Raw genomic sequence first — 25,924 nt, 5'->3', positions numbered from 1 at the left:
GTGCAGATTTGCTAGACACTATGTATAGTCAGCAACAGTATAGTCACCTTGTTAACTTCCTTGTAAATTACCTACTCCACCTTAGTGCTTTCAGAGTTTGTAGCCAAGGGAAGCACAGAATGGAGTAGGTACCACAGGGCTCAGTCCTGGGCCCAGTGCTCTTCCACATTTTTATTAATGATTTGGACGAGGAGGTGCAGGGAACGCTGATCAAATTTGCAGTTGACACAAAATTGGGTGGGATAGCAGAAGACAGAAACAAACTTCAAAGTGATCTTGATAGGCTGGAGTGCTGGGCTGAAAACAACAGAATGAAATTTAATAAGGATAAATGCCAAGTTCTACATTTAGGAAATAGAAACCAAATGCACAATTACAAGATGGGGGATACTTGGCTCAGCAATACTACAAACGAGAAGGATCTTGGAATTGTTGTAGACTGCAAGCTGAATATGAACCAACAGTGCGATATGGCTGTAAGAAAGGCAAATGCTATTTTGGACTGCATTAATAGAAGTATAGCTTCCAAATCATGTGAGGTACTGGTTCCTCTCTATTCCGCCCTGGTTAGGCCTCATGTAGAGTATTGCGTCCAGTTCTGGGCTCCACAATTCAAGAAGGACGCAGACAAGCTGGAGCGTGTTCAGAGGAGGGCAACCAGGATGATCAGGGGTCTGGAAACAAAGCCCAATGAAGAGAGACTGTAAGAACTGGGCATGTTTAGCCTGGAGAAGAAAAGATTGAGGGGAGACATGATAGCACTCTTCCAATACTTCAAAGGTTGTCACACCGAGGAGGGCCAGGATCTCTTCTCGATCCTCCCAGAGTGCAGGACACGGAATAATGGGCTCAAGTGACAGGAAGCCAGATTCCAGCTGGACATCAGGAAAAATTTCCTGACTGTTAGAGCAGTACGACAATGGAACCAGTTACCTAGGGAGGTGGTGGGCTCTCCCACACTAGAGACCTTCAAGAGGCAGCTGGACAAGCATCTGTCAGGGATGCTTTAAGGTGGATTCCTGCATTGAGCAGGGGGTTGGACTCAATGGCCTTGTAGGCCCCTTCCAACTCTGCTATTCTATGATTCTATGATTCTACAAGGAAATTTACATGGCAATGGCACTACTGCAGACTATACATAGCTGACAGGTGAATCTGTGCACTTGTGCAATTATGAAGGATTCATTTGCACGCTTCTGAAGCACCGCAAAAGGAAACATTAAGTAATTACTCTGAAAAGGGAACGTGATTGTTGGGGGACAATGACCAATAAACTCCAACTAGTCAATGTCATCTTAGTATATATGTCTTGAACTGACAAGTTTCCTTGTCACTTTCCTCCCTCTCTTTGGCACCAACTCTGAAAATGGCAGCTGAACAGGACAGAATTACTGGGGTGGACGGCTGTACTTACTGCAGGAGTATGTGTACTTACTCGGAAAATGGGTTGGTTTGTTTTTCCTATCCCAAAACAAAAAAACTGTTTCATGGTAAGTGCACACATACATAGCTCCATTCTGATCAGCTGCTGCATTAGGAGTTCGGGGGAAGGGAAGCGTTGAAGTCGGGGGAGGAAACTGACAATGAAACTTGACATTTCAAGACTGACTAGTGGGATTTCAACACACACAGAAGGGATAGAAATTTGTCCTGCTGAGGTCCGCAACGGCCGGTGGGATATGTGCTAGGACCATTAAGGGGGAAACAAGCCACAGCAAGCCGCAGAGCGCCCAACAGTCTGTCGGGAGTAACGTGGGTTGATGAGCCAACAACCAACCACAGTGATTTAGGCCGTAGCTAGACCTAAGGTTTATCCCAGGATCATCCCGGGTTCATCCCTGCCTGAGCGCTGGATGCTCTGTGTGGCACTTAGATGAACAGGTTTGACTCCAGGACAATCCTGGGATAAACCTTAGGTCTAGCTATGGCCTTATTCTCAGCATGACTTCTCATGGCATGTGAACTGGCCCGTACTCTCCAGTTACGGGTTCTGGGAGGGTCTCTGGAGCTTTAGACCATGGGGAACCCCTGTCAGTCAGAATAAATAATACTAGGCTGGATGGACCAATGGGCTGATTGAGAAGGCAAATCCATATGTTTATATCCCAGATACAAACAGGAATTATTTCATCAACACACACACCACACACACACACAACACACATCATGACTAAAATGAAGTTGCAACGTTGTAATGTTTTCTTATTCTTCATGCGCAACCATTGTCTTCCCAACAACTGGAAAAAATAAATAAGACAAAATTAGTAGACTTCAGTGATTTAGGTACAAAATATGAAGAAATCTTCTTAATTTGGGGTTTCTGTGACTAGACCAGTGGGGCGAGGCGGATCAATATTATCTAAAGGATAGAAGAATTCATAAGAAAACTATATATAGCCAACAATAGTAACTCTGGCCACATAGGAAGTTAATGGACTTGCCTGAACAGACTCTCCTTAACTTTGCAATTCACCTTGATGCAGCGGGGGGGGGGGGGCAAGATGGGGTGAGGGCAGCTCGTTCCATTGGCTCAGCTGAGTGAACAGCTGCCATTCGGCTTCCCTCCTCCCTGAATTGTTCTATTCAAGCTGATCATGATGCAAACAAATATGTAATGCTTCAGAATTAGTACCTGAGTTTGTTTCCCTCTTTCCTCCCCATTCCTTTTTCTTTTTGCCTCACACCTTCAGGTTGTAATCCTCTAGGTAGCGATTTTCTTGTTTTAGTCTGTGTACAACACTTAGGGAGCAAACCTATGCATGTTTAGACAGAGAAAAGCATTTCCCAGCCAGCAACTTTGCTTTTGCCTAAACATGCATGGAATTGCACCCTTAGTAAAGGATATTAAAGAATGATAAATAATAATAATAATAATAATAATAATAATAATAATAATAATAATAATAATACAACAGAATTAAATTCGGTTACTAGGTTTCAGGAACACCATTGTATATCCAATATGAACAGAAATCTCAGGAAGGATTTAACTCTTTCCTATAATCATTGAGTCTGCCATCTTAATGGATTAAGCAGACCATAAAACTAAAAGTGATCTAAATGAATGCATCATAGCCTCTAAACACTTCAGAAGAATTTATATTGCATCTGTAATGGATCTATTTTCCCACTGAGAAAAGTAGGCAAGCCAGCCTTTTTGCCTTTATAAATGCTGTGTCTCTGGATTAGTCAGCCTAAAGGGGAATGGCCCCTCCCAGTAAGTTAGAAAAAGCTCCAGGTCACTGGTCCACCCTCTCCCACCGCAGACCTTTCCTTACTGTTGCTTGTGTTTAAATCCTTCATGGAGACCAGCAGGACATTCTTCTTGCTAGCTGTGGCATCGGCTTCAGAGCAGCTGCCAAAAAGAGAGAATGCACAGCACGTTACTTTGGCTGTTTCATAAGATGTGTTTCTACCTGCAGGTTACTGACACTTTGGAAAAGGACACCTCAGTTGCGGAGGAATCAATCACGAGCCGGACCCAAAGCTGGAGTTTATTGATTTGGCTTGAAAATAAGAAATATGTTGGGGCCTAGCCAGGGGTGTATCTAATATGTGCTTTACTAGTGTTGGGGTCACTTCTTTTACTTAAAGTTCCATCTGACGAGCGTTTTACTGCACACTCTTTACCGGGTACTCACAGATTGCTCACATGGCGTCATCTGCCTCTTGCACGTCTTCCGCCCCTTCTGGTCTTTGTTGCGCCGCAACTCCCCCCCCCCCCCAAAAAGTCCAGTTGCTGCTCTCCTACTGGACTGAATGGGGCTAATTACTTCCTCTTTTCAGGAAGCGACTTCAGCGCGACGACAGAGAAGTGCGAGAGCCGCGCATTTTGACCTAGATGTGATGGGGTTCTTAATCAAATAGCTGGGAACACTCTCAGTGCTACTGTATATGTGCTGTCAGGGAGGACAGTAATGGATCATCTTGCTTTCAGGGTGCAAGCCCCTTTTCCCTCTCTCCCCTAGCTCACTCTCTCAAAAAAGCATGTGACTTTACAGGACCACCAGAGTGCCCCATGAATTCAGTGCCATGCTGAGATTCTACAGCTGAGGGAGGTAGAGAGCAGGGAAGCGCGCACGCCTCCCATCTTCAAAGCACATGACTTTGTATTGGCCCTTGCCTTTGCAGGGATTAAAACGGAAAGTCCTATTAGAGGAAAACGAAACTCATCAGAAGCTTTTGGCTAACCTAGAGTGTAAAAAGTTGCTAAACAAACAAAACACCTCCTGAAAAGCTTGGGGGGGGGGGACCCACAGGAGGCAAATTAGTCATTTCACCGTGGAAATGAATAACTGAAAAAGGCTGAAAGAAGCTGAATAAGAAAAAAAAGGGGGATTCTAAAAACTCTAATTTCTGTATAGAAGTTAGTGGGATGGGTTAGTCCCCTTCATTTGAAGTAATAAAAAAAGAAGAAGCAAAGTGGGCCAAAAGAAAAATCACAAAATCGATATTAGGGTAATACTTTTTATTAGGCCAATTCAAGGGCTGCAAAATACTGTGCGAGCTTTTGCGTTCTCGAAAACCCTTCATCAGGCAAGATGTTAAACAAAGCATAAATAAATAAATAAATAAATGGGGGATAAAAATGGCTAATATTCAAGCCATGGAGTCTTTATTTGGTTACAGTCTTTAAGATGGAAAACAGAAGGAGGCTGCAGACCATATTAGACTCTACCAGATACTGAAATGGCATCAGATTTATCTGTGACTCTCCCAAGGGTTACTGGGGAGAAGGAGAAGGAGAAATAAATTTTTGATCCTCCATTTCTGGAAAATACCAGTGGGAAAATATCTTCAGTATCTATGGCTGGATGATATGGACAGAAAGGGAGACTTTTGTCTGCTGACTTGAATATATTAGCCTTGATGGTCCTCCTGCAGAATTTATATCCACATGAGTAGAAAAGTTACCCAATCTCAGTAAACACTTTAGATCTGTGTTTAGAACAATGCATCAAACAGAGACAGAAAAGACCCCTTTCAAAAGCAAAGGAGGGAAGAATTAGGAATTTATCCCAATTCACAGCAGAACAAAAAAATAATACTAGGTCATTTTTAAGAAGCAGGCAATTTAAAAAGACACATTTACCTATAAGATACCATTGGATGTTGAAGTTTCTGTTTATCTGTGAAGAATAAAAAAATCTATTAGTTATACATTAGAAGTTGAAGATGTGTAAAAATAAATACTAAATAAAGTCAATATAATGTTGTTAATCTTGTCCTAACTGGTGAATAGACAGATAGATACATAGATAGATAGATAGATAGATAGATAGATAGATAGATAGATACACACACACACACACATGTTCTGTACATGTTGACTTTTATTTATTTTAAAATATTATAGGCAGCTTTTAAGGTTAAACCCTCTCAGCGCCTTATGAGACAATCATTTAACTACTTCACAACTCAACTAATATGTAGTGCTCCTCCATAAACAATATCAAAGTGGAGTAGTAAATGTGGGTTTGCTGATGGCTGTGTAAAAGCGTTCAGTGGTGTGCAAAAGGTTATGCCAAATGTGATGACACCACGAACCTTCCAAAAGCACTGGTTGGTGCAACGGGGGCTGCAGAGGTGAGGTGTGAGCCCCAAGTTAAGGAACAGCTTGCTTGACAGTATGGTGTGGTGTGGTGTGTGTGTGTGGGTGCCCTCCTTAAATTTAGGTCACTCTATTCAAGTAGAGGGCTCACATTTTGGAATGCCACTCTTTTGAATACTTACCCCGTCTTTATATGCAAGTGTTTTCTCCCCATATACACTCAAAGCTCCATCCGACGAGCGTTTTACTATACGCTCGTTACTGGGCAGTCACGGAGTTTGCTCACATGACGCTGTTTGCCTCTCGCCCGTCTACCGCCCTTTCCGGCCTTCCTTGCACCGCAACCCACCCACCCCCCGAAAAAAGTCCAGTTGCTGCTTTCTCCTGCCGGACTGAATGGGCCTTGTTACTTCCTGTTTTCTGGAAGTGACGACGGAGAAGCGACATGGGAGCTGCGCGTTCCTACCTAGATGTGATGGGGCTTTGAGGCTAGGCATATGGCATTTAGGTGGCGGTGTGCTGGTGCCCCCGTGAGCTTATCTTTGTAAGCCCAATCATTGGCTGCTGTGACACAATTTTACAGCAAGCCTTTCTTCCTATAGGAAACAGTGAATCTGCATAGCCACTCAGTTTTGGCTATGTGACAATACCACTGAGGGAAAACAATGTTAAGTGTGTTCACACTGAATTAGTCTTGTCTGTCTTTGGTGATGTCATGAAGCCAAATCTGAGTGGCTGTGAAAACTATCATGCTGATAGAGTTAAAGGACCTATTTTCTTTTAATGGTGCCACAACAGCAGCTGTTTGGGGCATCAAAATATGGCAAATATCCAAACTAATGTGAAAGAGGTAGGCAGCTTTGTGTGTGTGTGTGCGGGGGGGTGGGGGAATAGGTGGGTGCTTTCAGGGGGGGAAATCAAGTTTCCTAAAGCTCCTCTTTTGTGCCAAAAGTGTTCGTCTGGAAATGTTCTATGCAGCCGTAGTATAAACTATGAGAGGAGAAGGACATCAGAAGAGCCCTGCTGGATCAGACCAAAGGTTCTTCTAGTCCAGCACTCGGTTCACAAGCAGCTGCCAACCAGGAACTCGCAAACAGACACAGTGCCACAGCACCCTCCCACCCATGTTCCCCAGCAACTGGTGTATATAGGCTTACTGTGATATTGGAGGTAGCACATGGCCATCAGGACTAGTAACCATTGAGAGCCTTCTCCTCAAGGAGTTTATCCAACCCCCTTTTAAAGCCATCCCAATTGGTGGCCATCACCACATCTTGCGGTAGTGAATTCCATAGTTTAACTATGCGCTGTGTGAAGAAATAATTCATTTTATCTGTTCTGATAATAAATAACATCCCACACAAATGAATACCTGAATATATCCAGAGAAAGAGAACAGAATGTGTAGAAAAACAAACGTCACTGCTCAAAAGAGACTTCCTCAGGAAGGAAGCTAATCAATTTTCAATGTACCTTGGGGAGCTTTGGATGCTAAAGAGACAGCTTTTGGCATGTGTGTGTTTTGAGCCTTGGCTGATGAACTCCAGAGAGTTTTATAGGAACACATATTCAGCTGCATTAGAGCATCCTCCATAGCTATTAATATAATGTATACTATTTCACACAAGCACACCCAAATCACAGGAATCAAAACTAGGCAACTGGGCAAGTTCTGCACTTCACTGTGACCATAAGGGGGCAGGGCGGGGGGAGGTTGGGGGTTGAGGAGAAATACAAAAATGAAGGAAAGGATGGGACATTTCTTTCTGAATGGAGGTTTGTCGTGGTAGCCTATACTCAAGATCACATGTTATTTAACTGAATCATCCCTAGTTGTTGATGGACAAGCATCTGTCAGGGATGCTTTAGGGTGGATTCCTGCATTGAGCAGGGGGTTGGACTCGACGGCCTTGTAGGCCCCTTCCAACTCTGCTATTCTATGATTCTAGTTAAATACCAACTTATTTTCAATACACCTACTTAACCCATAAGCATATGTTGAAAGAATGGGCTGTATCCATTATTAGCCTAACTTAAACCTCATTTATGTCAACGGGACTACTCTAAGTAGGCCTTACACTATGACTCAATGAAAAACACTCACCCACCATGGTTTAGCCTCTCTGAGGGAAGGCCGTTAAAGGCTGTTAGGACATAACTAGGCCGCATTAACTGATCTTGGGTTTATAGTCTGTGTGAGACAGTGGCAATGCTCCATATTTCAGATCATTTATCTTTCTCATCCCACCAGGATCTCAATATTTGTTTTCTCGAATTTTTAAATGAAGACAGCATTTCCATAAATTACTCTTGTATATGTAGAGATCATGGGAGTTATAGTCCAACACATCTGGAGGGCCCCCATTTTGGGGAAGGCTACCTGAAGGTAAGGAACCACTAATAAAAAGGGTTGATGATTAGTGTGGAAATTATGGATTTGGAAGAAGCGCACATAACAACATGTATTAAGGATTAAGTGAATTAATAGATATTAAAGTTAGTAGTAATAAACTGTAATGAATGTAGAATTTCTTGGATAGCCAGCAGAGATAATGAAGGACTGGGGGAAATGATCAAACCGTGAAGAAGAGAAGAGCAATGGGGCAACAGAGTTAAGTATGGAGTTCAGAGAGACTGAAAGCTCCATCACACCTACACATTTGTCCTGGTTTTCCCTTGAATTATCCCACTCCGTTTCCATAGCGTATGAAAGCTTGTAAACTTAGACTTGTGTGCTTGTACGTCCATAGTGCATTGCTGTTATCCCACTGAGGTTCACTCTCACCTTGTTGTTTTTGCCATCACCTCTGCCCATTGAGCTCCTTTGTACCTCCTCCTATAGTTCATTGGCTGTTGGTAGTTGGACACTGTGCCCTTCCTCTCTACGTTGTTATTCCCTGTTGCCTAGGCTATGCCCATTCCCCTCACCCTGCCTGGAGGCTTTGGAGCATGAACATAGTAAAATCAGATGAAGGCATCTTACCTTTGAGTAAACCCCATTGAACAGAGAGACTTATTTATTTATTTATTTATTTATTACATTTTTATACCGTCCAATAGCTGAAGCTCTCAGACTTACTTCTGAGTAAACAGAAATAAGACCTCAGAAGTAAGCATGGGATTACAGAGTACTTCTTTCCAGTTTGCTGTTTTAAGATTTTAAAAAGAAAGCTTCTAAGTGACCACACTATTAAAAATCAGTTCTATATGTGTTTACTCAGAAGTAAGACTCTCCCTGTTCAATGGGGTTTACTCAAAGGTAAGCCAGCATGTGATGTTGGCAGTTGAAATCAATGGGATTTACTTTTGAGTAAGGGAACAAGCAGATCTGTAGCTTATGAACTTGAAGATGCACAGCTTCGCACGATCAAAGGAATAGAAGAGTGATCCTACGATCCTTCGCACTGGTGAGACTATAAGCTCCAAAGGGTTTGAGGGAAGAAATTTTAAAAATCATATAAAATCAAGAGATGACCCAATCTGATTCAAATTTGGTATGCTGAAAGCCCTCCTTAAGAGCTATCACTGTGCCAATTTGGATCTCTTTATCTTAAAAAATGAGGGCACTTCTGGCAAGGAGGGTGCTTTATCCACATTTCTTTTAAGGTGAAAATGCCTACTCAGGAGTAAGAACATAGAGTTCAATGGGACCTCTTCTTGCTCCAGAGGGACTGCTTATAACCCACATGCAAATTTAAGCCATAGATTAATTGATTAATCAACTAAAACTCCTATCACCCGCCACTGGAGGTTGCATTGTGTTCCCCTTGTCACGTACTTTGAGAGGGAAAAGGGGGGGGAGAAAAGCTATGCAGCCCCCCTCTATGATGTTACCAAAGCATCCCCCTCTTACTCCCCCCTCACCAAAGCAAGTCATGAAGCAAAGGTGGAGGATCAAAAGTACAATAGACCATTTTTTCATTCAACCCAGCAGGCAGGAAGCAGAAGGAAAGGATTTGAATTTGAATTTAAAAGCACCTGCCAGAGAAAAGGCACACCCCTCTCTTTCATCAACAATACCACCCCTTGAACACACTTTCGTCAGCAATACAGCCCCTTGAAAACACGCCCACAGAACATTGGATTGAAAACGATGGATGAAAATACACGTTGAAATTTGAGTGGTGTGCTTTCACATTACCAGAAGAACCAGACTTTCCTTGCGGCAAAATATGTCACTAAGAGGGGTGGGGGGACAACCGCAATCACAGCAGGACATGGTCAGCATCATCTGAGTCCTTTGCATGTAATTCACCGCAACAGCAGACTATAACGCTGGTGTGATGGAGCTTTGAAAGAGGAGAACCCAACTAAAGTTATGTTTGTGTGCAACCTGTTGTGCAAGCAGTTCCCCCTTATGCTTGTGCAACTGGTTGAATAATGGGTTGTGAAAGTGTAATGTGCAACCACTTACACAACTGAAAGGTTTGGTGGTGCTCCACTAGCACTATTTGGGTTTGCGGAATGACACTATCAGATACTACCCAGATTAGAAGCTGAGATGGGAGAGAGAGCGAAGAGGTGGACAGGGTATATCAGAACAATGAGAAGAAGGAACAAGTAAAGTGTGGATAACTACAAACTAATTAAGAAAAAAGTATCCAAACATTTTGGGAGAAAAAGACAGAGAAAAGGGAGGTTCAAGAATGTGAAAGAGGTGCTTAAGTGATGAATGTTGACAGCAAATTAAAGAACAAATGTGTTGAACAAGGGAGAACAAAGCACCGATATAGATCCAAATATAAACTTATAATTAAAATAGTTACCCTCAGAGCAAATTTATGCCTTCGTTGCTCATGTGGATGTATAAGCAAAGATGCCGAGGTAGTGAAGGTAGTGAGTCCAAAGAATTAAGGATACTCTAAGGCCACAGCTAGACCTAAGGTTTATCCTGGGATCATCAAGGGTTCACCCCTGCCTGAGCACTGGATCCCCTGTGTGTGACCTAGATGAACAGGTTTGACCCCTGGACGATCCAGAGATAAACCTTCGGTCTAGCTGTGGCCTAAGAAAGAAGAGTGTGCAGTGACAAGAATAGAGAATAATTTGTCAAGAGACTGAAAAGCGAAAAAGGTTTAAAAAGTGAATAAAGGAATAAAAACCCTAGCAAGTTTAAGAGACCATAAATTGCAAAATATCTGGAAACAGGAGGGGAGGAAAGTAAGGAATGTAATATGAAAGAGAAACATGGTGGGAGACAGGAGAAAGGGTGTATTAGAGAAGCAAAAAGGAAAGGAACCTCTCGTGCAAGCCCTTGAGTCATTGCTGACTCCCAGAGGGACGCCTGGTTTTGCTGATGTTTTCTTGGCAGACTTCGTAGCGGGGTGGTTTGCCATGGCCTGAGAAAACTAAGAATACGGCCTCCAGCATGAGCTGTGAAATTGTATTGGCCAATAAGAATGAAGGAAGCAAGAAGGATAGCAAATTGGAAGGCACTGGATAAGCAGCAGAATCACAATGCATATTAAACTCCCCTAAACAGGCAATAAAGGACTCAGAATCAAACTCAAGAAAGGGGAACAGAGAACTAGGGCTATTGTGGACAACTGCAAGGTGGTCAATAAAATGAAACTGACAATCTGGCATTACTACAACCCATTCAATGTTATTACTACAAAGGAAAGCATCGTTAAATACCTTCTACATCTTTGCAATGATGACATCTGAATCTTAGGCTGACCACACTGACCAGGATGATCACAATAACCACCAGAATTGCTATGAAGATGATAACACCTGTGTAATGGGGGAAAGGAACAACCATAATCACAGCCATTACTAGACTTCCATTCAACGTCTTGTTGGAATCTGTGACAATTAGGGATGTGCTCCGCTGATTTGGTGAGCAGGAGCAAGAGTCAGGGGGGCTGCGGATCGAGGTGAAGAGGATCGCCTCAATCCGGAGTTTCGCCTACAGGTAAGTGGGGGGGGAGGGGGACTCATCTGGCGCTGCCGGTGTCGCCATCCATGCGGCGGTGGCGGCGCCGGCACCAGGTAAGGGAGCAGGAAGGAGGGACGCTTACCTGCGTCCATCGCGGGCTTCAATTGAGGCCCCGGTTGAAGGCGGAAGTGAAGGCCGAGGCCATGATTTTCGTGGCCTGATTTTCTGGATCGGCCCGCTCCGCGCCGCTCCGCCCATAGTCTGCTCCTCTTCGCCGCGGAGCTCCTGCTCCAAATCGGAGCTCCGCAGTGGAGGGGAGTGGGGCCAGGTAAGGCCCTCCTCCCTCCTCTCCCTTACCTGCAGAGACCAAGGGGGAGGGGAGCCTTACCTCGTCCGTCCGCGGTCCCTCGGCTTCTTCAATTGAGCCCGCGGCTCAACCAGGAAGTCTGGGCCGCAAGTGCGGCCCAGACTTCCTGGTTGAGCCGCGGGCTCAATTGAAGAAGCCGAGTGACCACAGATGGACGCAGGTAAGGGAGAGGAGGGGGGGGTTTTACCGGGCCCTGCCGCTGTTGCTGCATGGGCAACAGCGACAGCGGCAGGGCCCGGTAAACCCCACTTACCTTTCTTGCGGAGCTCCGGATCGAGGCGAACTATTGGTCTCTATTAGACAACATCCCAAGATGCAAAAATACTCCTATGTTTGCATACAAATGGGCATCCAATTTGAAAGACATCTTATTCCATACAAAAGTGGGACTCACCATTAACATTGCTAACATTGATTCTGGCCCACTTGCATTGGCTGCCTAAACATTTCCGAGCCCAATTCAAGGTGCAGGTTTTAACCTACAAAGCCCTACATGGCTTGGGACCGCAATACCTGATGGAACGCCTCTCCCGACATGAACCTACCCGTACACTGTGCTCAGCATCTAAGGCAGCGGTTCTCAACCTGTGGGTCGCGACCCCTTTGGGGGTCGAACGACCCTTTCACAGGGGTCGCCTAAGACTGCCCCGAGAATTTCTGATTTGGTGAGAAAAAAGCAATCTCAACCTTCGTACTGACGTTGGCTTTTTACGCATACTGTCGCAAAATGTAGCAATGTAGTTTACTATTGTTTTATTAAAAGTGTTACCCATGCTACACCATGCTTCAAGACAAAATTTCATTTATTTGTAATTTTTGTGATTAATCACTATGCTTTAATTATGTTCAATTTGTAACAATGAAAATACATCCTGCATATCAGATATTTACATTATGATTCATAACAGTAGCAAAATTACAGTTATGAAGTAGCAATGAAAATAATTTTATGGTTGGGGGTCACCACAACATGAGGAACTGTATTAAAGGGTCGCAGCATTAGGAAGGTTGAGAACCACTGATCTAAGGTCTTCCTCCGAGTGCCTACTCCGAGGGAAGCTCGGAGGATGGCAACAAGGGAGAGGGCCTTTTCGGTGGTGGCCCCCTGACTGTGGAATGATTTCTCCAACGAGGCTCGCCTGGCACCAACATTGTTATCTTTTCAGCGCCAGGTCAAGACTTTTCTCTCCTCCCAGGCATTTAACAGCATTTAACAATGCTAAGTTTGTTTTCTAACGGACCCCAGAACTGTTGTTTTTTAAATGGATACTGTTGTTTTTATATTGTTGTTTTTATGTTTCTGATGGTTTTAAATTTTGTATACTTTTTAATGTTTACTGTTTTAACTTTTGTGAACTGCCCAGAGAGCTTCGGCTGTGGGGCGGTATATAAATGTAATAAATATTAATAATAACAATAATAATACAACTATAGATAATATCAATGTAGGATAATTCAAATTGTCCTACACTGCAGTATCTACAACAACTGTGTTGGTTTAATCTTTTAAGAACTCCAAAAATAATAAAGTATCACCTTAAAGAATTTTTCAACAGTAATACATCAGGAGTCATCTATGCTGTGCAGTGTCCATGCAGCCCGCCTTTGTATATTGGCGTGACTACTAGGAAAATCAAAGTCAGGATAGGGGAACACAAAAGCTGCATCAGAACTGAAATGGTGCATGCACCAATGATGAAACATTTCACTGAACAACAATATGATGCAAATGCATAAATAGGGTGACCCTATGAAAAGGAGGACAGGGCTCCTGTATCTTTAACAGTTACATAGAAAAGGGAATTTCAGCAGCTGTCATTTGTATATATGGAGAACCTGGTGAAATTCCCTCTTCATCACCACAGTTAAAGATGCAGGAGCTATACTAGAGTGACCAGATTTAAAACAGGGCAGGGCACCTGCAGCTTTAACTGTGGTGATGAAGAGGGGATTTCACCACGTTCTCCATATATACAAATGACAGCTGCTGAAATTCCCTTTTCTATGCAACTGTTAAAGATACAGGAGCCCTGACCTCCTTTTCATAGGGTCACCCTATGCATAAAAATTTAGTTGCATTGAAAAGCTACTAGGTGCAAGGAAACAACTACTTATGCAACTTGGAAAGGATGAGGATAGATGGATTTATGAACTTAATACCATCATACCTCAAGGACTGAATGAGGATATTGATTGTTTGTTTGTTCAGTAAAATACATTTCTCGCCATGGTTGGATTGAATATTGTTGAGATCAAAAGTTGAATGTATTTTTTTTCAGAATATAGAGCACCACGAATAATACCAGTTTAGATCCTGATTAACATCTTAATCAGGTGTGCAATGCAGTGAGGCTTGATATATCACAAACTCCACTTGCCAGAACACCTAGGGGGTGTCTTCATGGTACCAGGTTGGCACCTTGTCCCTCAGAAACCCCCGCAGCTTCTATCTGTCAGGGTGGTGCTGGTAATTCCAGCATTGAGGAGGGAGCGCAGGGTTTCTGGGAGGCCATCCAGGAAGAGGAGCTGCCTCCACCCCCTTCCTGGTGGAAGGCCACCAATTGCAGGTTGTCCTTCACCAAGCACCGCTGGGCCACACGTCAGCTGTGACTTTGGAGCAAGGCTAAGGGCTGTCTTGATGTCCTCTTGCGCATCCTTGCCTCTCGCCAGAGAAAAAAGTTGGGGTAAATCCCCGCCTTTTTTTCTCTGAAGCTTTGGTGGAAAGCCCCGGGGTGGGTGCACGATTGCAGCTGCATCGTATAATCAACGCCGCACCATTGAGTACTCACCCTGGGACTTTCAGAGCATTTAGACAGCCCCCTAGTCACAGACTTTGATTTACTGAGTGTGGAACAAGCAGTGGTAAGTGGTTAGAACTTTGCTCTAAATATTTCTTTTTTCAAAAAATAGTTCTGTTCAGAACCTTAAAATGAGGGCATTGTTGCTCTATGTACTATTTCTTACAGAGCACTGTTGTTATTTGATACACCAATAAAAATTGGGTAGGTGTGCTGCATATTAAGAATTATACAAGCAGCAACTGGCTCTATTCTGATGAGAAATTTTTTTATGTACTAGTGAGCATTATAATTTTATATATGTGTAATAATATACATTATTTTAGAAGAATTATTCTTTGTTTTGATTAAGCCACTGAGGAAGGCCAAAGGGGGCGGAATGCGTTTGGCCTCATTTAGAGATCATCGTGCCAAAAATTCTTTCCCCTCTTACTTCCATGAGCATTCAGCAAGGAGTGATTTGAACCACTATTCCATTATTTTCAGCTTATCAATCATATATTGACTTTTTTCATTCTTACGTAGCCAGTGTTGGGCTCTGAAAATTTGTCATACATTATTTTGTACTGAACACAATTGTCTATTATTATTATTATTATTATTATTATCTTTTAAATATTTGGGGATCACATCCTCAGTTTGAATAAAATTTGTGCTCTACATATATAGTTGATTGTATTAGTGATTTTTAAATTGCAGTAATATTGTTATACCTGTGACTTTTTCTGTACATTGTGCATCAAGGTATATGTACATTTCCCTTCCTTTGTTTGTTCTGGTTCTGGCTGAAACCCAGAATGGAATCATGGCCCCACCAAAATCGAAGTCACCAGCCTCCACTGTGATCCTTATGGTATGGCATGGCAGTATTTGTGTGTTGATGAGTGAGTGCTCTGTGCAGTGTTCCCGATTGCAAATTGTATTGTATTGTGGTATTTTTGTGTTTTACTGCGCTGACATTGTGTATTTGGTTTTCTTGTTGCCAAATTCAATTTTTAAGATTTCTGGTTGGATTTTTATTTACTATAGTATTATTATATTTTCATCAATTTTTTGACGATGCCCAGAGAACTTGTTATAAAGTGTCTAACAAGTATAAAAAGTTTTTAAAAAACAACAACTCCATGCCAATAAGACTAAATCATCTGTGTCACTCCTTTCTTCTCCAGACTGTGATGTCACCTCCTGATGCTCCTACTCACCCAATGCTGCCACTGTTAGTGCCGCTGATTTGTCTTCTGCAGGGGAAGGGGTGGTGAGGACATCTGGCCTTGCGTCCTGGAAACCTTTTGTGGGAGTCACCACTTGAGATATGCCTGTGTAAATTAGGAAGAGGAGGGAGTAGAGAAGTAGAGGAGAATAGCTATACACCAGTTATAGAGGGGGGAAATGTAAGGGCCTACATCACCTTGCTCATGAGGCAGGGTAGAGACTGGGCCTGTCTACACAGGCAGCAGCACAGCTGGGAGTTTTGGTACTGTGGGTGGCTGGCCTGAGTGCGAGAACCCAACTTGCCATGTGCTTTTTCTCACCAGCTTCACTTCTGCTCACTGTTCTCCCTCGCCTCAGCTTCTGGACATGGAACCCACAGCATAAACAAGCATGGCTGTCAGTAGCAATGGGAAGGGCAAAGGAGGAGGCGCAGGGTACAAGCTATTCTCATGATATTCTGCCAGGTTTCTAAAATGCAAACTATAAAAACTGGAAATGTCTCCCAACCCCTTAAAATACAGCAGTGAAACAGAACAACTAGGGCCATAGCTAGACCTAAGGTTTCTCCCTGGATCGTCCAGGGGTCAAACCTGTTCATCTAGGTGACACACAGGGGATCCAGTGCTCAGGCAGGGAGGATCCCAGGATAAACCTTAGGTCTAGCTGTGGCCTGGGTTGGGTATATTGGTGACATATAAGCAGTGATAGTAGCAATTAGATAACAATGATGATGAAACAATGTAAAATTATTTAATCAATGAAAACAAATACCAATATATATTGGGCCACTAAAAACTCAATAGTATAACATTTAAAAACTGATATTTCGTCCAATGGTCTTCTTCGGTGTAATAGTAAACATACACTCTTGTATAATTATTATTATTATTATTATTATTATTATTATTATTATTTATTTATTTATTTATATAGCACCATCAATGTACATGGTGCTGTACAGAGTAAAACAGTAAATAGCAAGACTCTGCCGCATAGGCTTACAATCTATATATATATATATTCACAATACATACAACACAAATATCAGTAAAGCACTATTGAAGTGTTAAAACCTGTAAATACAAAGACATCATTATATTAAAAGTGTTATTTATTAAAAATTCCTACTTAAAATCAAAATAAATATATCCAAAAGTATGGTTGTAAAAAACAACATGAACTTCTTATTGCACGATTTAAAATCAAACTAAAGAGAATAGGGAAGACCCACAGATCAGTTAGATATGAGCTCACTAATATTCCTAATTAATATGCAGTGGAAGTGAAGAATAGATTTAAGGGACTAGATTTAGTAGATAGGGTCCCGGAAGAACTGTGGACAGAAGTTCGCAACATTGTCCAAGAGGTGGCAACAAAAACTGTCCCAAAGAAAAAGAAATCCAAGAAGGCAAGATGGCTGTCTGCTGAGACACTGGAAGTAGCCCAAGAAAGAAGGAAAGCAAAAGGCAACAGCGATAGGGGGAGATATGCCCAATTAAATGCAAAATTCCAGAGGTTAGCCAGAAGAGATAAGGAATTATTTTTAAACAAGCAATGTGCGGAAGTGGAAGAAGACAATAGAATAGGAAGGACAAGAGACCTCTTCCAGAAAATTAGAAACATCGGAGGTAAATTCCAGGCAAAAATGGGTATGATCAAAAACAAAGATGGCAAGGACCTAACAGAAACAGAAGAGATCAAGAAAAGGTGGCAAGAATATACGGAAGGTCTGTATAGGAAGGATAATAATATCGGGGATAGCTCAGACGGTGTGGTCAGTGAGTTAGAGCCAGACATCCTGAAGAGTGAGGTTGAATGGCCCTTAAGAAGCATTGCTAATAACAAGGCAGCAGGAGACGATGGTATCCCAGCTGAACTGTTTAAAATATTGCAAGATGATGCTGTCAAGGTGATGCATGCCATATGCCAGCAAATTTGGAAAACACAAGAATGGCCATCAGACTGGAAAAAATCAATTTATATCCCCATACCAAAAAAGAGAAACACTAAAGAATGTTCCAACTATCGGACAGTGGCACTTATTTCACATGCCAGCAAGGTAATGCTCAAGATCCTGCAAGGTAGACTCCAGCAATTCATGGAGCGAGAATTGCCAAATGTACAAGCTGGGTTTAGAAAAGGCAGAGGAACTAGAGACCAAATTGCCAATATCCGCTGGATAATGTGCAAAAGCTGGGTTGCAGTTAAACCTCAAAAAAACCAAAATTATGGCAACCAGCTTGATTGATAACTGGCAAATAGAGGGAGAAAACATGGAGGCAGTGACAGACTTTGTATTTCTGGGTGCAAAGATTACTGCAGACGCTGACTGCAGCCAGGAAATCAGAAGACGTTTACTTCTTGGGAGGAGAGCAATGACAAATCTCGATAAAATAGTTAAGAGCAGAGACACCACACTGACAACAAAGGTCCGCATAGTTAAAGCAATGGTATTCCCTGTAGTAACCTATGGCTGCGAGAGCTGGACCATAAGGAAAGCTGAGCGAAGGAAGATAGATGCTTTTGAACTGTGGTGTTGGAGGAAAATTCTGAGAGTGCCTTGGACTGCAAGAAGATCAAACCAGTCCATACTCCAGGAAATAAAGCCAGACTGCTCACTTGAGGGAATGGTATTAAAGGCAAAACTGAAGTACTTTGGCCACATAATGAGAAGACAGGATACCCTGGAGAAGGCTGATGCTAGGGAAAGTGGAAGGCAAAAGGAAGAGGGGCCGACCAAGGGCAAGATGGATGGATGATATTCTGGAGGTGACAGACTTGACCTTGGGGGAGCTAAGGGTGGCGACGGCCAACAGAAAGCTCTGGCTTGGGCTGGTCCATGAAGTCACGAAGAGTCGGAAACGACTGAACGAATAAACAACAAAAATATCACCGCTTATATTGTCACCAGTGTATTCAACCCAGCTTTCCAAAATGCACCTCTTTAGAAAGCCCTCTGGGTTGGGGGTCTTCACTGCTGCAATCAATTAGTATGCTTTAATTATTATGCATGTTAGTATGCATGTTAAACTGCCTTAAGCCACAGAGAGGGAAGTTTTAAATTAAGAAATACATTCTGATGTTTTCATTTTTTAGACTCATTCCGTTGGCTGTTGTTGCCTTCTTCCCTTGCTACATTTCTGACCTCCTAGTTCAATGCCAGAATTTTTGATGCAGCTGTGGCTCAGTGCAAAACCAGTGAAAAATAGTAAATCTGTTAGGATATACCATATTTCTTCGATTGTAAGACGCCATCGATTGTAAGACGCACACTAATTTCAGTACCACCAACAGAAACAAAAAAAACCCTAAGACACACTCACAATTCTAAGACGCACCCCATTTTTAGAAATGTTTATATGGGGGGAAAAGTGCGTCTTAGAATCGAAGAAATAGGGTATTTTTATAGGGAAGTGTTCATTTCCCTAAATTGTATGGTATCTAAAGTAATGATTGTGAAATCTGATTTTATTTTGTCTCCAAATGGCCCACTCCTTTGCACATAATAGCAAAACGTTTTAAATATCCCAGCCCAACTCAACAACATTTCTCTTTGACTTCTTACACCTTAACAAAACTTTTATCCTTTCACTATTTTCCTGATAGAAAACTGCCCCACCCAAAGCTGCTATTGCTCTGTTGGGGGGAAACCCATGATTTGCCACCATTACCTATGAACTGGGTCCTTAACGGTAAGGCCACAGGGATTTTTATTTTTGTTTTGCATTTCATTCTCCTCTGACCTGAGAAATTTATTTTGTTTATCCACACGTTTCTATATACCTGTCAGCTTAAAATAATTCTTTATAAATCTGATGAAATGGTTGTCACACAGAGGAGGGCCAGGATCTCTTCTCGATTCTCCCAGAGTGCAGGACACGGAATAATGGGCTCAAGTTAAAGGAAGCCAGATTCCGGCTGGACATCAGGAAAAACTTCCTGACTGTTAGAGCAGTGCGACAGTGGAATCAGCTACCTAGGGAGGTTGTGGGCTCTCCCACACTAGAGGCATTCAAGAGGCAGCTGGACAACCATCTGTCAGGGATGCTTTAGGGTGGATTCCTGCATTGAGCAGGGGGTTGAACTCGATGGCCTTGTAGGCCCCTTCCAACTCTGCTATTCTATGATTCTATGATTCTATGACTCTAGTTCATGTAACATATCTCATCATAAATATGAGTGTGTAAGGTACCACAAAACTCTCTGTGGTCAGCTTGCAGTCTCCATGCGGGTCTTGTCTTGGCACCTTTTCCCCAAGATCCCTTATGGGAATCCTCTCCATGGGGGAGCAGGGGACCCAATGCCATTCTTCTCCCCAGTGGATCCAGTCCAATGCCTATCAAGCTAATGTAAGTTGTGACAAGTGTTATAAAATGAAGCATTCACAAAGGATTTACTGATAGTCCAGATAACTTATTTACAATAGAATTAATCTTGCAATGGGGGAAGGCAAAAAACCCGCCAAGTCTTTGTGCAGGTATTTACTGTATTTATTTATTTATTACATTTTTATACCGCCCAATAGCTGAAGCTCTCTGGGCAGTTCACAAAAATTAAAACCATAATAAAACAACCAACAGGTGAAAAGCACAAATACAAAATACAGTATAAAAAGCACAACCAGGATAAAACCACGCAGCAAAATTGATATAAGATTAAAATACAGACTTAAAACAGTAAGATTTAAATTTAAGTTAAAATTAAGTGTTAAAATACTAGGAGAATAAAAAGGTCTTCAGCTGGCGACAAAAGGAGTACAGTGTAGGCGCCAGGCGGACCTCTCTGGGGAGCTCATTCCACAGCCGGGGTGCCACAGCGGAGAAAGCCCTCCTCCTAGTAGCCACCTGCCTCACTTCCTTTGGCAGGGGCTCACGGAGAAGGGCCCCTGTAGATGATCTTAAGGTCCGGGCAGGTACATATGGGAGGAGGCGTTGCTTCAAATAACCTGGCCCCAAACCGTTTAGGGCTTTAAATGTCAATACCAGCACTTTGAATCGGGCCCGGACCTGGACTGGCTGCCAACGAAGTTGTAAAAGGACTGGCGTGATGTGATCTCACCGGCCAGTCCCTGTTAGTAAACGGGCTGCCCTGTTTTGTACCAGCTGAAGCTTCCGGACCGTTTTCAAAGGCAGCCCCATGTATAACGCATTGCAGTAATCCAAACGAGAGGTTATCAGAGCATGGATAACTGTAGCTAGGCTATCTCTGTCCAGATAAGGGCGTAGTTGGTATATCAACCTAAGCTGATAAAAGGTGCTCTTTGCCACTGAGTTCACCTGTGCCTCAAGTGACAGTTCTGGATCCACGAGCACCCCCAAACTACAGACCCGATCCTTTAGGGAGAGTGCAACCCTGGGAAGGTAAAATTCCTTCCCAGCCCCATTAATTGGCGACTACTTCTGCCCCTGCAAGACATCTTCCTACCAGGAGTGAGTGGGTGGGGAAGGCAGCATCTGCAATCCTGGAGCCGCACGAAAGGTCTGCCTTTGGGAGCCTCAGGTTGAGCTGGAGGCAGAACAAAGGAGAGACCTCACTCTGCTGCAGGGTCCGCCTCTTTGGCCCCAACTCATCATCACGCTGATTGGCTCAGCAGTCCTGTCTTGGGAAAGAGATGCTTCTGCTGGGACTGTGCAGCCACTCTTTACCAGCTGTTCTTGCGTTGCTGCTGACGTGCTTGCCCCCACAACTCATTGCTCCCTGTTGAGGGGGAGAACTCGGCTTCCTGGAAGTGGCTGCTGCTGGGGTCCTCATGCTTCTCATGGGTCTCTCCTTAACCAGCCAAACTGGTTTCTGCGGCTTCGAGGGAATCCACACACAGTCTTCGGGGCGCCTGGAGTGCGGCTGCAGTGCGCCCCGAAATCGATGCTGTAGACAGTACCTTAACCGTTCCAAGAAGAGGCGGAGGAGGAGGCGGAGGCGGCCCCGCATCGCCCCTTGCGGGGACGGGGTGAAGAGTTGCTGGGCCCGGCGGCTTCGCTGGGGAATTGGCTGCGTCCCACCTGCCCGCCGGCCTCCTGTTGCCGGCGAAAGAGCCACCCGGGTCGGAGAGCTCTGCGGAAGAAACCAGCGGCGGCTTCTTCCGATGAGTTCTCCGACCCGGGTGGGCCCGGGTGGCTCTTTCGCCGGCAACAGGAGACCGGCGGGCAGGTGGGCGGCGCCAAGGACGCAGCCGATTCCCTGGCGAAGCCGCCAGGCCCGGCAACTCTTCACCCCGTCCCCGCGAGGGGCGATGCGGGGCCGCCTCCTCCTCCTGCTCCGCCTCTTCTTGGAACGGTTAAGGTACTGTCTACAGCATCGATTTCGGGGCGCACTGCAGCCGCACTCCAGGCGCCCTGAAGACTGTGTGTGGATTTGCCTGCCAGGCCATGGCAGCATCAGAGACAGATCCTGGGGGTGCAGATTACTAGTCCTGCAATGTCTCCCCAGACCTGTCATTGTTCTCTGACTACTGCATGGTATTGTTGTTGGTAATCCTGCATATCACATTTTAATTCCTATCCTTTGGGAGCCTTCCAAAACTCACTTTAGATGTCAAGTAAGAACGTGTAAGCACACATGTGAAAGAGAAAGTGGTACTTCCAGAAGACATGCTATGAGCTAAAACATGATTTAGATTTCAAGGACAATTCTTTATAAAGGTTGTACACATCAGAATCTGTTCTCCAACTGTATTTTAGCCCTCAATAACGATGTCCAGCAGGCATCAACATTGCTTTGTTTTCAGTGTCTGCTAAAGACATTTTTATTCAAACAAGTTTTTTTTACTGAATGTCTAGTCATTATTTTATTCATAAAACTTTATTTTAAATATTTGTATCCTTTTAAATTTTGATTGAATGATTTTTTTTAATTATTTTTTTTATTTTTTACTGTTCATTGCTTTTTATGTATAGAGTGGTTTCTAAGTTTTGGAAAATATGTACATTCATACATCCTGATTATGTCAGAAAAGAAGCATTACTTATGTTACAAAAATGAATTTGTATAATGATAATATAATTCATATTTACTGATAATAATCTATAGTTACAAACATGATTTGAAAAGCCTTTTGTGTTCGATATCTTATATTTATTCAGTATTTGTTTTATTTAGCAGCTCCCTCAGGTTTTCTTCTAGTAATCATTAAACCTGCGTGAAATGCCATCTTCCAATTGGTGAAACAACCACTCTGCAAAAGTTTATTATCGTATCATATCATTTGTGTATAGTAGTAAATAGTAGTCAGTCTGTAATCCCCAAGTGCCAAAATCTATTTATAGCACAATACAACAGCAGGAGGTTTGGGGACTGCAGCTTTTTCTAGACAGATTTGTTCTCTTTCAGACAGTGAAGTGGAAAGAGACCAATTTGCATACTGAGAACTGCTTTAGTTTATCTCTTGATGCATTTATTTTGAGTCAGCACGTAGGTGCATCTAGGCCCACATTGTATCCCCTGACTGGAAACAGCTCCTCAGAGTCCCAGGCAGTCAGAAGTCTTGCCCAGTCCAGAAGACCTCTACCTCTAAATGCCAAGGACTGCAACTGAGGCATGCAGACCGTGTATTTGACTGCCAGCTGAACATGATTAAAGCTGAGACCCTCAACACACTTACTAGAGAGTAATCCCCACTGAACGGGAGGACTCACTTCTAAGCAGGCATGCCTAGGATGGGGCAACGAAGTCCCTTACCTTGCAGAAGAACACAGTTCCATATCCACAAAAGCACCAGCAATTTTAAAGATTCCATGGTGCCTCCACTTGCCACTCCTTAGTGCCCTACAGCTCCGTTCATTCCGTGATCAGAAAAAACAACAACAGGAGAAGAGAAGTTTGCCTGCATGCGCTGATTGTCCAGGGGCTTCCTGTGGAATAATGGAAGGAAACAGGCTGGATCAACAAGGGGACGGACGCTGTGGAATTCTTCTACTGCCCATTACAGTTTCCAAGGATGTGAGACAGAATTTACCAAATATAAAAGCAATTTCAGCACTGTTGTTGTCAGGAAAGTCTATACTTTACTTATGAGAAATCTGTGGAGAATGAAAATAGTAACACAATACAGAAACTTTTAGCGCTAATCCTGCTTTGAAGGTGGGATTAATAACCTGTGTGCTAAATTAGAAGTCAGGAGCTCTTGAAGCATAATAATTTTATCCACGGTGCTTGCTTTGGGCAACCACATTCTTCTTGTCCAGTCCTCACAGCCCTTCACTGGTTCACAGCGTGTGTATGTGTATAGAACGGACATAACAATGTTTTAGGAAGTGTTACCCAACAGAATGCCTTCAATTCTGTCTTCTTTTTAAAGCACCTTAGGGTGCAATCTTATGGGTTGCATCCTCAATGATCATAAGCCAGAGCATCCAGTGCAAGGCGAGAGGAGCAGCACAGGTGATGTTCTCCTTCTCATCATCCTGCTCTGCATTTTTCACTAGCTGGGCATTTTTGCCCATCTAGGTGGGGTATTTTGGAGGGGGAGGGAAGGAGGCTGAAGGAGGCACAGGATAACTTGTATTCTGGCATCTACAGTGTCCTCCCCTCTCTGCCCACTGGAACGCTCCCTTCTCCTCCTTTCCAAGGTTGCATTCTTGACCTTGGAGAGCAGCTGGCATACTTATTCCCATGCTGGCTTCGAGGGAGAAGGGGATTGGAGCTCTGATTCCCCCTCCCAAGGTTGAAGCATGAGGGGATCCACACGTCGTTCCGAAATCACTTGCTTGTGTCTGGAGTGCGCCCCGAAGCTCATCGGTACACACAGGCATACTTTCAAAGCGCCTTTTCCCGGCTTTTGGGCGCTGTTATTTAGTCCGTCTTAGGTCAGTTTAAGGCGTCCCTTCTTCCAAGGTGTGAATCAATTAGTCGCTCTTTCCTCCCTGCCCCGTCCCGCTCCGCTCCGCCCCGCCCACCAGACTTACTTTGTTGCCTTTTGACTTCCTCTCCTCTTCCGATTACATTTCCTGTCCGAACAACACCATCCATCTTTAATCTTTAATCATCAACTTTTCCGCGTGCGAGGACAGGTGAGGTCGGTTCCATTTACCTCAGTCGTTTCCACTTTTGGCTTTCTCATTTCTATTTTTTTTTTTATTTGTTCTGATTTATGTGCATCAATGCATATTCGTTTAAAAGGCTCTTTACAGAGCGCTGGTTAGTATAGGCAAAGCCCCAAATCCGGCGCGAAAAGCAGCCTCCATTTTTCCTATTCACCTTTCGCACGAGGGGGGGGCAGGTATCCTTTCTCCCAAGCCTTCCCTCTTTCGCCATTCCCCGTTGTAATTTTTTTTTAATTGTTCTGAGTTAGGAGCATAAGTGCATATACGTTTAATATTCTCCATACAGATTGCAGCGGAGATTGAACTCTATGGGGCAAGGGTCAATTCTGGCGCGAAAAGCAGCCATTTTTCCTCTTCACCTTTCGAGAGGGAGGGGGGAGGGGGCAGGTATCCATTCTCCTAATGGCAGCCGCTTACAGTTGCTATTTGGAAGCTGGCTAACCCGGGGTTCTATAAAAATGCAGCAGAGCAGTTTGGGGTTGGCCACTCGACAGCTATGCGCATAGCTAAGAACAATTAAAAAAAAATGGGAATGGCGAAAGACTGCGGAAAATTGAACGTCATTTTCACTTGTGCATCCAATTCTTCTAAGAAGAAATAAAAAATACCTTTCGATGATCGCCAAGAAAGACTGTGCGACGAAGAAGAACTAGCTCCATTGCCAAGCACACTTCAACAAAGACCTCGCCAACTGTCGAGTGGCCAACCCCAAACTGCTCTGCTGCATTTTTATAGAACCCCGGGTTAGCCAGCTTCCAAATAGCAACTGAAAGCGGCTGCCTCATGGCCGTCTGGTTCCTCTGGAGTGCAGGAGTCAGCTCAGCAACGATTTCAAACAGCGTGGCTCGAGTCACCCTGAAGCCAGCTGTGGATCCACCTAATAGTTGTTCCATCTAGCCCACTTTTAGCTAGTTTGTTAATCAGAATGTCATGTGGTACTTTGTCAAAAGCTTTGCTGAAGTCAAGATATATGACATCCACAGCATTCCCACAGTCCACAAGGGAGGTTATCCTATCAAAAAATAAGATCAAATTAGTCTGACAGGATTTGTTCCTGACAAATCCATGTTGGCTTCT

General features: G+C 43.6%; 1 protein-coding gene across 2 annotated transcripts; it reads right to left on the bottom strand.

The window, feature by feature from the left end:
* Positions 1 to 1,950: 1,950 nt before the first annotated feature.
* Positions 1,951 to 23,652, bottom strand: ECSCR (endothelial cell surface expressed chemotaxis and apoptosis regulator). Of its 2 annotated transcripts, none has more exons than XM_063129706.1 (6): positions 23,484 to 23,652; positions 15,800 to 15,913; positions 11,189 to 11,287; positions 5,093 to 5,129; positions 3,269 to 3,355; positions 1,951 to 2,237 (listed from the first exon to the last, which is right to left on the bottom strand). In XM_063129706.1, exons 1-6 carry the CDS (start codon positions 23,539 to 23,541, stop codon positions 2,210 to 2,212), a joined length of 423 nt encoding a protein of 140 aa, XP_062985776.1. In that variant the 5' UTR covers positions 23,542 to 23,652; the 3' UTR covers positions 1,951 to 2,209. The 2 variants fall into 2 exon arrangements, with proteins under 2 accessions (XP_062985776.1, XP_062985777.1); XM_063129707.1 differs by having other exon boundaries at positions 3,279 to 3,355.
* Between the last annotated feature and the right edge of the window lie 2,272 nt (positions 23,653 to 25,924).

Source organism: Elgaria multicarinata, chromosome 7, assembly GCF_023053635.1.
Source record: "Elgaria multicarinata webbii isolate HBS135686 ecotype San Diego chromosome 7, rElgMul1.1.pri, whole genome shotgun sequence".
Lineage (NCBI taxonomy): Eukaryota > Metazoa > Chordata > Lepidosauria > Squamata > Anguidae > Elgaria > Elgaria multicarinata.
This window is presented reverse-complemented; position numbering and strand designations above follow the sequence as displayed.